At 37.8% G+C, this 14484-nt stretch overlaps 3 protein-coding genes across 4 annotated transcripts; 2 read left to right on the top strand and 1 right to left on the bottom strand.

Moving 5' to 3' along the window:
- Positions 1-1408: 1408 nt before the first annotated feature.
- LOC148847935 (ubiquitin-related modifier 1 homolog 2) lies at positions 1409-4111 on the top strand. Of its 2 annotated transcripts, none has more exons than XM_088950562.1 (4): positions 1409-1652; positions 3339-3414; positions 3544-3626; positions 3816-4111. In XM_088950562.1, the coding sequence occupies exons 1-4, from the start codon at positions 1630-1632 to the stop codon at positions 3931-3933; spliced, it is 300 nt and encodes a 99-aa protein (XP_088806688.1). In that variant the 5' UTR covers positions 1409-1629; the 3' UTR covers positions 3934-4111. The 2 variants fall into 2 exon arrangements, with proteins under 2 accessions (XP_088806688.1, XP_088806689.1); XM_088950563.1 differs by having other exon boundaries at positions 1645-1787.
- A 1004-nt stretch (positions 4112-5115) lies between these two features.
- LOC148847936 (G-type lectin S-receptor-like serine/threonine-protein kinase CES101) lies at positions 5116-5760 on the top strand. The gene has a single exon (XM_088951292.1). It carries the CDS (start codon positions 5116-5118, stop codon positions 5758-5760), a length of 645 nt encoding a protein of 214 aa, XP_088807418.1.
- Positions 5761-6439: 679 nt separating this feature from the next.
- LOC148847937 (uncharacterized) lies at positions 6440-9275 on the bottom strand. Its single transcript, XM_088950561.1, has one exon. It carries the CDS (start codon positions 8627-8629, stop codon positions 6623-6625), a length of 2007 nt encoding a protein of 668 aa, XP_088806687.1. The 5' UTR covers positions 8630-9275; the 3' UTR covers positions 6440-6622.
- Positions 9276-14484: the final 5209 nt, after the last annotated feature.

Consider the following 14484-nt stretch of genomic DNA (forward strand, 5'->3'; position numbering starts at 1 on the left):
ATTGGATTTTCAAATACTGTTGACACGCTTAACTATAAAAATTTAGATAACTCTACGGTCTACACGTACAGATGGAACAAAGATACTTCTCAAAAAAAAAGTATCGATGATACTAAGTAAACATGGAACAAACGCGTTTTTTTGGCATTCGAACAAACGCGTTTGATGTACCTAGCGTAGTTTTGTTACAAACAGATCCGGACTGATGGGCTTGGTCCAGTGCTGCATCGCAATTTGCGATTTGATGGGCCAAAAGTAGCCCTGACCATATATTATAAAAAAAAAATTAGCCTCACCCATAATCATGCCACTGCTTGGATGCAGTTCAATCTTTTCTTTTGCCATAAGGCCCATTGGGTCATAAAGGGTTAGGGTAAGTTGGGTCCAAGATACCCATTGGGTCATAAAGGTTAGAGTTAGTTGGGTCGAGGAGAGGGTCAAGGGAAGAGGGTGAAAAGAGAGAGAAATCAAAACAATCAAATAGATTTCTCTTAGACTTGTTCATGGGTCGAGTAGCCTGACGCCCAACCCAATCTAAGTCAGGCTTGGATAGGATTTTAAGCCTATGGGCTTGGGATCAAGCCTAAAAATATCGGGCTCAACCTTTTTTTGGACCAGGCTCAAGCTTTCTCAAAAAAGCCTGGCCTAAACCCGTGTTCAACTTGATAATATATTATATAATAAAAAGCATATATAATATATTTTTTCTTCTATTTTTTCAAGTAATAATGAGATCTTTCATTATTTTTCTAGGTTTCAAGGTCTTTTAATATAAATAAATTAGTTTTTAATTGAATTAAAAAAGGAAAATTTATTTTTTTTCCAAATTTCTGATCAGGCTTGAGCTTGGACTTAAGCTTTGAGCTTTATATGAGAGCTGGGCTTGGGCTCAAGAACTAAGCCCGATGATCAGGCCAGGCTTGAGCTCGGGCATGGGCATGGGCATATTCTATTAATATTGATTATAGAGGCAAGCTCGACTTAAACTCGCCTAGCCTAGCCCGTAGAGTCGAAAGCTATTGAGGCTTGGAATTTGTTTCACCATTGGAGATTAAGCCATAAGTTTCTTCTTAGTTCTAGGGGTGTTGGTCAAATCTAGATCTTCGGATTAGATTATATCGGATTCAAGTCACTCCTAGCCGATCCAAGAAGATCCAATCCAATATATATTATATATTTATAAATATAAATATATATTTATTTATAAAAATATTTTTATATTATATTTTATAAATTTGTTATGTTATTTATTTTTTATAATAAATATATATATAATAAAAATTATTAACAAATATTTATATTTTTTTGTTTTTATTTTATTTAAATTAGGTGAGACTAAATGGATCCGTATGAGTGAGGGTGGGTAAGTGGGTCAAGATGGATGGATGAGGGTGGGTGAGGATAGGGTGGGTTGTGATCCATTAACTTGATGCTGGGTTGGTGGATGAATATGGGTGGGTTGATATTCAACTTCAACCCAACCATTTGCCACCCCTGCCATCTCAAGCCCTAACTCCTGCGGGCCCAAATTCCCAATGCTCACTTGGACTTGAAATTGCAGGAAAGGAAGGACTCCAGCAATGGAGGACTAGGGTTCGTGATTGTGTGCTTTTCTTTCAACCAGTGGAGATGCAACTGACACTCGAATTTGGGTAAGAATTCTTCCTCCATAGTTCTTTTATTCCCTCATGTAATGGCTTTTATCAATCAAAAGTGTTTACGACTAGGGTTTGTTATTGTGTGCTTTTCTTCTGATTAGTGGAGATGCAACTGACACTCGAATTTGGGTGAAATCCTTCTTTCCCAGTTCTTTTATTACCCTTTTCATGGTTTTTATCAATCATAAGTGGTCTGTAGTTTGGGCTTCTCTGACTCGAGTAAATGATTTTTACTCAGCATCTATGATACAAACATGGATACTCTCTCAGTCTCTCCCTTAGACCTCACACTGATTTAAACACGTCAAGAAATCTTCCAGTAAATAAAACTACTTGTATAAGATTTCTCACCCCTGCCCCTGGTTTGTGCGTTTTCTGCAAGTTAAGTGTATCATTGTACAAATTCCGGTACGAAGCTATTTTATTTTTATTATACAAACTTGTTAGTCGTTCATTTCTTCACTTCTTTAAGAACTTTATGGAGGAGCAGTAGAATTTAAGCTTTTCTTTGATTTGGAGTGGAAACGGAAAAGTAGGATGGAAAAGGAAGCATGAATCTGGTATTTTCACGATTTTACTCTTTGACCCCAAGAAAATAAAGCTGTATGGCAATTAGAAGCAGGGGAACAACAGAAATTTTTGCTCGGTTGCTGATGTTTTAGTGGGTTTTGTTATTTGTAGGGTACTATAGTCATTCCTGATCCACTGATTTTGCAACTCCATCCTTGGTTTCTGGTTCCACCATCCAAACTGTTTCTTGATCATGGTGGTGGCACAGAGTTAAAGGGGAATCATCCCAGCTGATCTGTCATAATTTTGAGACAAGCAAGAGTAGAGGTTTGTGTAGATATACTGTGTAGGAACTGGGAAGAGGAAGGATAACATTGAAATAGAGTTAGGGGTTTTGTTGGCACAAAAAGATATTTCCATACTTTAAACCATCCATCCATAAAGGAAAATCCTAATTTTAAAATTATTTTAACCACCTTGCATGTAATCTTCTACTGACAGATAGTTAACAAGGGGGACTCAACTAGAGTTGAATTACTAAGGTTCCTCCAAGGATAAAGTGTGGAAACTGCTGAACTATAGGGACATTGTGGATTTGTGGTAGAGGGGGATTCCTGGGTAGTTATTGGTTAGCTCCAAAGAACAGCTTGGAACTTGGAAGCACGGGGATTCAATGAAGTGAGTTTCCTGGCCATACAGCCAAGATCTTCCTTTGTATGGGCCTGAAGATCAGATGACAGCATCACTGATGCATTGTCAAGATGGGGTATAACCGGGAACCAGTTGTATTGGGGGTAACAAATTAGGAAACCTGACTGTATGTAAAAGCAAGTTTTCTGGTCATGTAGTTAGCTAGCAAAGCTAGCCTCAAGTTCTTTGTGGGGGTGCTTGGCACATCTAGTGTTCCAAATAAATTCATTTTTTTATCATTGAAAGTTTACCAATAAAAAATCTCATACATCACAGACCTAGTTCTTGTTCCCTTTCATGTGAAGTTCTTTTTGCTAGATTAGTCATTTAGTATAGCTACATGGCATGTTTCCTTTGCACATGGTTTCAATAGAAATCATAGGCGTACTGGTTCCATGATTCTATCATCATGAATTCTTTTATTTTCCTTCCTCTGTTTTTGATGCACTTTTATCTTTATCATTTGACCTTTTACTGCAGTGGCGGCCTTGAGCTTCTTTGCCAGTCAGTAAAGATCCATAAGGTTAATGTTGATCTACAAGCTGGAAAAGAGAAGGTGATTTAAAGTTTCATCGAGTATTTATCCAAACCCGTGTATAAATCTATATTTAAGTACTTATATTCTCTCTTTGTTCTTATTTTTTTTGGCTTTTGACTGGTATACCTTTTGGTATGTTCTTGTCAGTTAACAATGAGAGACTTGCTTTCTTGGGTCCGTACCAATTTGATCAAGGAGAGGCCTGAAATGTTCATGAAAGGAGAATCTGTGTATGTTGGAGGCAACTTACAATTTTACTTGAAATTGAAGATTTTATTGGTTATTTTACACTAGAATTATACTTTACTTTCATTATCTTCTTGTTCTTGTTATCTGTTCCTCTCCTTTTTGTTCTATGCAAATATTTGTTCTTGTTTGATGTGCGGAAGCTTTTGTTTTTGACATGCCACCCTGTGCAGGAGGCCTGGTGTGCTGGTCCTTGTAAATGACTGCGATTGGGAGCTAAGTGGCCAACTCGATACCACATTGGAGGAGAAAGATGTGATAGTTTTCATATCGACCTTGCATGGAGGTTAACATTTATTAAAAACGTAAATGCTTACACTGATAATGGGCCTGTTTTATGCTACTTAGTCCAGCATCAAGGTCTGCATAAAATTTCTATAACAATCATCATGTTGAAAGCTTTTTAAGTGATGTCCATCTATACTTATCCTATTTCAATATAATATTTGATAATGGTGGTGCTTCAAAATTCTGTACTAGCATTTTTCCCTTTGAGGTGTTCAAGAACGAGGACTCAAGCCTCAATATTTCAAAATTCAGGCATCCAATATTGATGTAAAGAGTAAAATGAACAAATAATGAAGAGATGTGGCATATTATGGGTTTAGTGTCTCTGATTGATAGCTTCATTTGAGCAAAGAAATAGGGGTAACCAGCCCTACACTGTTTTTCTGGAGCAGAATTATGTGTTATAGGTTTGAGACCATATTTCCTTGGTAAACATACTGCGATCCAATTCCAACCTCAGGAGGTTGTTGCACCTTCAGTTAGAAGGGAAAACAGAGCTTTTCCCGTAGAAAGGGGACGACTAGTAGCTGAAATATTTCAGTCAGACTCAACGTATTTACGTTCATTTTTGAAGAGAAACAAAAAAGAAAAACGGTTAATTACAAAGACCTCCCTGTACTATGAGGTACTTCCATGTACTTTGTTTTGTGACAATTATGACCGTGAGACAAAAACCCTCATACTACCCTTGCCTATTTTCAAATTCTTTTGCAAATTGCAAGTGGACCCGAGCAATAACCAGAAGACAAATTCCCCTCGCGTTAATTTACAAGTTCCTCCGCTGGTTGCTGTTGTGTGTTGACTGATAGATTATCGATGTCTCTCCTCACCAAGAGAAAGCAGCAGCACCTATGGGAAATTGAAAATACGACCGACGGCGACGGAAAATTGAAAATCACACACAATGGAGGCAGTGCTATTATGTTATATTCCAACAGACTGCTGATAACGTGACAACTACTCTATTGGACTCGGGAAATTCTGTTCTGAGGGAGGTCGATTCTAAATTTCTAATGGAACTGCAACACGGGTATTGTGGCAGAGCTTCGATTATCCCACGGACACGCTTCTGCCCGGGATGAAACTGGGCTTCAGCTCGAAGACTGGTCATAACTGGACTCTAACTTCTTGGCTGACCAATGAAGATCTCTCGTCGGGGGATTTCTCTCTGGGCGGGGGGACCCAATGGGTACTAACCAGTTGTTGGCCTGGCGTCGACAGGATGTTTACTGGAAAAGCGGAGTGTGGGATGGCCGAAGCTTCAAGAGCGTCCCTGAGTTGACATCCGACAATGACACATACAATTTCAGCTACGTTTGGAGTGAGAACGAGAGATGCTTCACTTACTCCCTAAAGCAAAATTCTTCCCCTCCGTCGTTTTGGGTGCTAGATTCTGAAGGAAACATCAGGCAATATAAATTCTACAACTGGAACGACGATAAGTATGATAGTTTCAGCATTGTGTGTCCAACCCATCTGCCCTACAACTACTCCAGAGAAAACAAGAAAGGGTGTGTGGAGCAGAAGGTACCAGAGTGCAGGAGAGGAGAGTTGTTCTATTCCAAACAGGGGTATATGGATGGACCTGGATCTTTCTACACTTCCTTGGATACGAGCTTGAGGCTCAGAGACTGTGCAGACATGTGCTGGAGCAATTGTTCTTGTATAGCTTACAAAACTTGTTATGCCGAAGAGACGGGAAGCCAGCTTTGGAATAGAGATTATACTTTTCGGGAATCATCCCCCTGGAATCCTATTCCTATCTATATTCTGGGTTCGTTTCTTGTTCAACAATTGACAGCCAACAGTAAGCACCAAGTAACTCTATGAATCATCCATTATTTCAATTTTCAACAATTTGGTTGTAGAAAGTAATTGATTTCCAATGCAGAAAAAGAATCAAAAGATAGGCGATGGTTGTTGTACACCGTTGCCATAGTAGCCGGCGTACTGATGCCTCCGTTGGGTTTGGGCATCTTTTGCTGCTTGAACAGGAGAAGTCTCAGATCAAGAGGTTACCTCTTACAGTCTAAGAGTTGAAAAGAAGAAAGTCTGTGTTAGTCAAAAGACGAGCAAGGTCTTATTTTTCCCTGTATTCAGCAGAACAAAATGAAACAAACCAAGTCGCGACAGACAACTTTTCATTATTGGTCAGGGCGGATTTGGACCTGTTTACAAGGTAAGCTCCTGTAGTCCTCAAACTCAGTCCGGCATCCTGCACTTCTAGTCACGTTTCCGGAATATGAGGTAGAAGAGATTACCGCCTCATGCTGTTAGTGTATCGTGAGATTGGGGAAGATGAAGAGTGTTTTTCTTCCAAATAATTATTATAAGGATTATATGGGGATTAAAAAGTGTTGCAAAGGCGGATTTCAACGGAAAGCTAAGGAAGTCTTTGTCTCACGGTCATAGTATCGCAAAACAACGTACAGAGGGTCTTTGTCACAGACCCCATAGTACAGGGGTCTTTGTAATTTATCCAAAGAAAAATCCATGCTTCTCACAGAGATTGATGACATTTTTTGATATTTTGTTATTCACTGTATGCAAAGTTTCTGTAATTAAAAATGGCAACCAGGTTTACTTGTTTAATCCGTTTGCATCGTCTTTCTGTTAATACGAACCTGGACTGGAACGCCGAATACAAATATAAGTGCAAACAACAAAACTTTGATCGCTTCAATTCTTCGGTTTAAATTTCAATAGTCTGCTGATTAAGAGCCATGTATCTCCATCGCTCCTTTTCCACAAAATCTGCATCCAGGAACCTGGCAATAAAAGCCCAAAGTCTGTAAGTGTCTTCAAAATTGGCTAGGAAGCTAAGTGTGGCCGTAACTACGGTTACCCCCAAATCAACTTTTCTCTTGTTTCCTGTCATTCCTGATGCTTCATGGCTTCTTATCTCTATCACGTTTTCTTTCTCTTCTGTGTACTTGTCTGAGAACCAAATATTCTGTAGGAACCCGTAGCTTATAGAAATATTGCTCCGATCTGCAAGCTTCTGTACAAGTACTGGGTCAACTTTTTCTCCCTTCCAATCAAACACATTGAATGCCAGCGCAGGTCCATGGTCAAATTCTATCTTTGGTCCATAGATTCTGATCAGAGGAAGCCCGTTTCCTGAATGCGGATGATGGAGCTTCATCAATGCATTCACTAACCAATTGATCAGGTACCTTGCTCTGGTATTGATGTGTATCAGACCTATGGAATCTGCATGATCCAAGCTCCTACACTCAATCTCTGAGCTCCCATCTGTTTCTCTGCTATTAGTTTCTATATTCAGAGGTTGCAGCTCAGTGGGAGTTCCCAATTCCACTACTTCATTTGATGAGGAATCCTTCAACTTTTTGATGCTTTCCGTTTCACATAATTTAGAGCTCTTTCCATGCTCGACCCCTTCAGTTTGCCTTCTTTGGCTTGAGTTCAAAGATGTCTTCTCCTCTTTATTGCTCAGCTGAGCAGATATAGGGCCCGAGAACGAGCTTGTGCTAGCTAAGCTGTGATCCTGCAATCCAAACTTAAACACCTGTTGGGTCTCTGTTTCAGTTCCAGAGGAATCGTTGGTGAACTGACTTGGCTTCTTTGCTGGTGTAAGACCCACGATTCCAATGCTTCTGGCTATGGTTGATTCTTCCAAGATCGAAGCACTGGATCTCTTAACAAAGAGGCACGCAAAACCAGATGGGTTTTCCCCGAAGATCTTGAAGAAGGAGCAGATGAGGAAGTCGGGTCGAAAGAGCGAGAGGCCCAAGGTATCCATGTCTTTTGGTCCTAAAGCACAAGCATCAAGCAAGACATGCCACCCATTTTCCTGCGCAATGTTCATCAATAGATACGAGTACCGATTTCCAGTCATCCTAGACTGAAGCGGGAATACAAACAATCCCCTCTTCTTCTTCCTCTTACTCGCTACCATCTTACTCAACTTTCCAGAGTGGATTCTCAGGCTTGGCCATGAAAATTCAGCTGACATTGCTCGGGCCCCTCGCTTCTGGGAACTGCAAATCATAGTTTCAACGGCCTCACTTTCATAGTCATAGACTGTGAGAAGTCTGCGATTGGATCGGAAGGGATAAGATTCTGCCAGAAGCCTGAAAGCAGAGGTCCTGTTGACTGTAAAGACCATGCAATAATCTGTTTCAGAGATATTGAGGAAACCCATGACTTTTTTCCTTATCCCGGATTCCAGAGCTGATTCCTTGCTTCCATACAGTATCTGAGATTTCAGACTTGTTGACTTGTAGGAGATTTCAAAGAATGGGAATTCTGAATCATGGGGAGGCGGTGGAGAAGAAGAAGATGCCATTGTAGTTGTGGAGGAGCACTGAGCATGTTGCTGGGCGTAGGAGAAGAGTCCAAGGCCGATGTAATCAAGACAGACGCGATTCGAAAGAGAAAGGTGGTAGTATTCTTGGGCTCTGATGCATTCAGCCAGATTGGTCTGGGAGTATTGTGGGTAGGCTTTGGTGAAGTTAGAGAAAGATTCTGACAAGGTAGGGAGGGACTCATGGTTGGTGAATTGGGAGTTGGGGAACAGAGAGGAAGCTGTGACGGTGGCGAAGTCGTAATGGGTGGCAGCGACGATGTTGGTGGGTTTGGAGTCGGATTTGGGGGGCTCAGGCAAGCCTAGCAAAGGGGTTAGGCAGCAGCCATGAAAGCAGGCCTCTGAAGCCTCTCTAATGCAAGGCGAATACATGTTTTCTCTCTCTCTCTCTCTCTCTCTCTCTTCTACAGACTACTGATCTCCTTCTCTCTCTTTCTTCTAATCAACCTCTGTTGGCTCAGAAAATAAAATGAGACTTTTCACTGGGTTGAGTTTGGAGTTTTGGAGTTTTTGACTACTGGCAGGTTAGCTGGTGAAGTAGTCTATCAATTTTATGAACAAGTAGTCAAATTCCCAGCCCCTGAACCCAACTCTTCTTTCACAACTCACAATTGGAGAAAGCTTTGTTGAGTTTAGAGCTAAGGAAGATCGTTAATGAGGATGGATGACAATCATGATACTCTATCTGGCTATACAAGTATAAGATAGGACAGGGTAGTCTCAGTGCTTTGGCAATCAATCCAGACCATCCAATTGAGCTAAACAAGTCTTATATCTGAAGGCCAAGACTCACTCTACAGGGGCCAGGGCGGAGTAGGGCTCTGGCCACAAACACTGAACTGTGAATGTTCTTCCTGGAAAGACAATTGGAAGCAAACAAACAGAAGGGGACGAGGAGGGGTCGCTGTAACGGCCGGCGCATTGTCCATGCAGCAAGGCAGAAGCTTCTTTGCAGAGAAAGAGAGAGAGATTCTCACCTCACGTTGGATGCAACTGTCCAAGTCAATACGTCTCCATCTATCAAGTGCTATGAAATTAAAAAGAAAGTTAATTTTCCGTGCGGCTTCCGAACAGTCAAAACCCTCTTATGATTCTCCTTTAATTTGATTTTGAAGTAGGGTTTTTCAATGTAAATGGTTAATAAATGCCATTGACCTGGACGGACAGTTGAACCAATGAATCAATATCTGTATTGTTGACTGAGTCCTGGATTAGCTTTTTCCTAAATCCATCTATATTAATGAATGAAGTTTGGAAATATGTTATATGCTTCTTTGATGGATGATTTTTCAGCTTGAACCAAAACTAGTTCCTATAATTAGTTATGGGTTTTTTCTTCGCTGTGTTATTGATCTTGTTCATAATTAGAGTTCATCTTTGCTTATTTTATGTAATTGTTAGAAAAAAATCATCTGTTATGAAGAAATTGGGATAAATTAAAATGGACTTCGATAAAAGTAATAAGAAATGATTTAAGCATATATAATTTAATGATGGATATTGGATTGAATAGAATGAAATGGTAAAATAGGATTCATGTGACCACCCCATATAGTTGGGTTAGTCAGTTGTTATATACAACAACTAACATGTGTTTATTTTTAATTATAATCCTTATTTGACCTCAAGTCAGGGCTGTCGACGGGTCTGATTTGGGTCAAAACAGAGTAGAATTGGAACCAACCCGATAAAAAATATTAAGAAATCAAAATAAATATATGAACAAATCCTTGGGACTTAAAACCAAATCGATCAGTTCTCGAAACAATCAGGTAAAAATTAAAAGCCCTACATTTTTTTGAATTGCAAAATAAAGATTCAGCATATGAACAATTCCTCTACAGACTTTTGTTTTTCTTTTCTAAACCATCAATGTTCATACTAGGAAAAAGAAAGAATTGCGTGTTTTACTTTTCAAATCACATGATCAAAATTGACTATACATAGTCATGCGTGATATTCAGAACGAGTGGACCCAATTATGATTTTGGGTTTGTTTATTAATTAAATATTAGTACCCTAATCCCATATTTTACGATTAAATTGGCCTTGTTAACTCAACAACTCCAAAATCATTGCATAAGCTCTGGACTTCTTACCAGGATAAGAAGTTGGTAGAGCAGTCTGTGAGTGTCACTTTTGATTGACTGAGCTTTACCCTGAATGACCCACCAAGCATTCAATTTTGATTTCAGCTTTTCTGATCCTCACATCCACAAAAAAAGTGGTTTTCATTGTGGACGACCATGCAACAACAAAACTCATCTACATTCTTAGACGCCTCTCAAGATAGTTACTTCATAGGGAAAAGAACTCTTCAAGTTTGAAAAACGGGTTAAAAGCATGGTTTTCAAAACCGGATCGGACCGGACCGGATGGTTAGATCAGAAAACCGGGAACCAGTCACTTGATTGGTTCCATTTTTCCTCAAAACCGCATTTTTCTTTAATTGATTTTGGTCAGCAAACTGCTGAACCGGCTAATTAATCATTCGAACTGTTTAAACGGTTTTAATCATTTTCCAATTTTTTTAATTTTTTTATTTTGTCAGAATGGGTCGGTTCAGGTCGAATGGTCAGACTGTTCGAACCGGTAATGGGACCCCTGACCGGTTCGTTTTTAAAAACCATGGTTAAAAGAAGGACCACTCTTCTCTATGTGGCCATGGGGGTGCATGGTAATGTGTTTGAAAATTCAATTGCTGGATTATGACTTAGCAATGTTTTAAAAACCAATTTAGAGTCAGAGCTTTGGCCACTGATTTTTGGGTTAATGGTTCGATCAAGGTTCAAAGTATTGACACATATCGGCTGACACCGACCGATATGTATTGTTCCAAGACCCCACCGATACACCCCTATAGTGGCTGTATCGGGAGTCTGACCGGTTCAGGGGATGGAGGAGACCTAAACCGCCCCCCCTGAGCTGGTTTCAGAAAAAAAAAAACTAAAAAAAAATAATATCGATTCACCTAGTACACCCATACTAGCGTATAAGACGTATCAATATTTTGAACCTTAAATTTGTCTATTTGATCCGAATGAATAATCCTATTATATTTTAATAAATTTAAAAAGTAATTAAAATAAAGTATTTAGAGGGTCGTTGATCAATTGAACAGTTTTTGAGAAAATAACAATTTGCATTAAAATAGAATATGTTTTCAGGTCAAATGATCCAACCATCCATGTCAAATTGTCAATGACAGTTTTTTTAAACCTTGCTTCTTAGTACAGTGAAGGGCGTTTGTTTTAGAGTTTTGTTTGTGTTTCATCTGATTTTTGAGTAGTTTTTATTTTAATTTTAAAATTATTATGGACTGACCACAAAGCAAATACTTGGTAAGAGAATGTGGACCCTGAAATTACAGAAGAATACAAATTGGTTGATTGTTTAAGCAGAGAAATGGATTGGAATGGGGACCCGGAACCCTTCCTACGGGCAAAAGGCAACAATGATTAAGAGGAGGATGAGATTCTAAAAGGTCCACCTGTCTTTTCTAGCTTTTTGCATGTGATAGGCCCTGTTGCAGAAATTGACTAGGGTGAGATGGAACCTGCCATTCAAATGGATCCTATTGTAAATAGAAAAGGCTCATTTAATTAAACATTCCTTATATTTTCATGAATTTACTTAAACTACTTAATTTGTAACCACTAATTGATTGATTAAACTGTTTTCCTTTGCTAATGATAACCTGACCTCTTGAAACGAGTAGAAAATGTGGAAATGACATAGGCCTGAAGTTTTTTATAACCAGGCTAGAAGTTTTAATATCAATTTTCTAGAAAAAAATAGAAAAAAAGTCTAAGTGTAAAATTAATATTTTGTTTTTGTATCTTAGTCTCAGTTTGGAAGGATACAAATATAAACATGTACTGTACAAATAGATATAAAATAATATAAAATACAAGGTTTTGCTCTATATATTTGTATTTGTATTCCTTCTAAATGGAGCTTTAGGTTCATTTTGGAAAGAGTATAAATACAAATTTATGGAGTGCAAAACCTTATATTTTGTATTATTTTTTATGTATTTGTATTGTACATATTTATATTTGTACTCCTTCCAAATTGAGCATTCCAAACTAAGCCTTATGTTTGCAAATGATCTTCTAATTTTTGGGAGATATAGGGGACGCTTGGCAAGTCTTTTGGGGAAGATCTTCTAGTAACTTTGACAGTCAAAAGATGCATTGAGTTTTTGCCTTAAGATCTAAGTAGCTTGAAGCTCATTTGGTTAAGGCATGTCTTTGCGCACAAAGGCGAATAGAAAAAACGCAAAAGCTCAATTTGGAACTTCCCGAAAATCACCCATTTTGGGCTTTTCACATCTTTTTGGCACATCGGCTTTTGGCAGCTAGATCTATCGCAAACCAAACGGGAAAAAACTGAATCATTGTTTGCCAGGCTTGTAAATAGCCGACAGACTATGCAGAAAGATGAGCCAAACAAAGCCATAGTCACACTTTGGTCACTCGCATTCTTGATGTCCTACACACATTTTGTATTTGGTCTATACAAGAGATCAATTTTAATAAATCATGTATCTTCTTTAGCACCAATACTCATAGAAGCATGGTTTTCAAAATTGGACCAGACTGGGCGGTCGGACTAGAAAAACCGGGAACCAATTAGGTGGCCATTTTCGTTTTACCCCAAAACCGTTATTTCTCCAAAAAACCGTTGATTTGGTCTATACAAGAGATCAATTTTAATAAATCATGTATCTTCTTTAGCACCAATACTCATAGAAGCATGGTTTTCAAAATTGGACCAGACTGGGCGGTCGGACTAGAAAAACCGGGAACCAATTAGGTGGCCATTTTCGTTTTACCCCAAAACCGTTATTTCTCCAAAAAACCGTTGATTTGGTCAGCAAACCATTGACCTGGGTGGTCAAACAATTTGACGGTTTGGCCGGTTTTTAATTTTTTTTTGTTAGAATGGGCCACCTGTTCATTTCAAACGGTCGAACCGTTCAATTCGAGAACCGGACCCCTAACCGGTTCGTTGTCCAATTCAGTTTTAAAAACCATGCATAAAAGAATACAGGATTGGATTGCAACCAATTTGGCGTCTTACTAATGAAGCGCACACAAAGATATCCGGGTGGTAGGGGTGAGCAAACGGTTTATTTGGTAAAAAACCAAACCGAAACCAAAATTTTTGGTTAAAACCGAATTTCAACACTATATATATTTTAATATATATTATAGTGTATATTTTAATATATAATATATATTATATATTAAAAATATATTATACAATGTATATAATAAATTACATATTTTAATTCATAATATAATACAATATAATATATTTTACATATTCTATATGTATTATATATTAATATATATATTATAGATAATAAAATTTGGCTAATTTGGTTTTTCCGGTTAACCGAATTTCTAAAACTGAAACAAAAAAAAAAACGAGCCGAAATAACAAAAAACTGAAACTAAAATTTTCGGTTCGATTTTTCAATTTTAACCGAATAATGTTCACCCCTACTGTGTGGCACTCTCTTTATGGGTAGAACTAAAACTGTTGATAGAATTATTCGGTGGATTGATTCAAAATGAAACTTTCAAGTTGGAAGAAGAATACACTTTTTCACATGCAGGTAGAACCGTAGTAGAAGCGTACTTATCACTACTAATCAAGGTTTTTAAAAATGAACCGGAAACAGAACCGGTCGAGGGACTGGTTTTTGGTTAAGCAGTTCAACCGTCCAGGTCGAATAATTCAACCTGTGATGTCATAAATAAATTAAAAATAAAAATATATTTATAAATAATAAAAAATAGCACAAAATTAAATAAAAAACAGAAAAATACAGAAAATAAAACTATCTAAATACAAAACTAATACAGTACAAAACACATAGAAAATATAAAAATAAAATACAGAAAAAATATAAAAAATATAGAAAAAACACAAAAAAAAACAGAAAAATAAAACTATCTAAATACAAAAATAACAAAGTACATAACAAATAGAAAATACAAAAAAAGTACAGAAACATTTTAAAAAATAAAGAAAAAATAAAGATAAATTAGGATGTGTTTAATCATACTCATACAAGTGCAGAAAATACAAAAAAAAATCCAAAAAACTACATAAAAACACAGACAATTGTAAAAAATAGAAAAAACACAGGAAACTGCAAATAAATACAGAAAAAACAGAAAATTGCAAATAAATAGAGGTAAATACAGAAAAAT

The sequence above is a fragment of the Nelumbo lutea genome, chromosome 6, assembly GCF_056320005.1.
Source record: "Nelumbo lutea isolate HS-2025 chromosome 6, American lotus-T2T, whole genome shotgun sequence".
NCBI classification, from domain to species: domain Eukaryota; kingdom Viridiplantae; phylum Streptophyta; class Magnoliopsida; order Proteales; family Nelumbonaceae; genus Nelumbo; species Nelumbo lutea.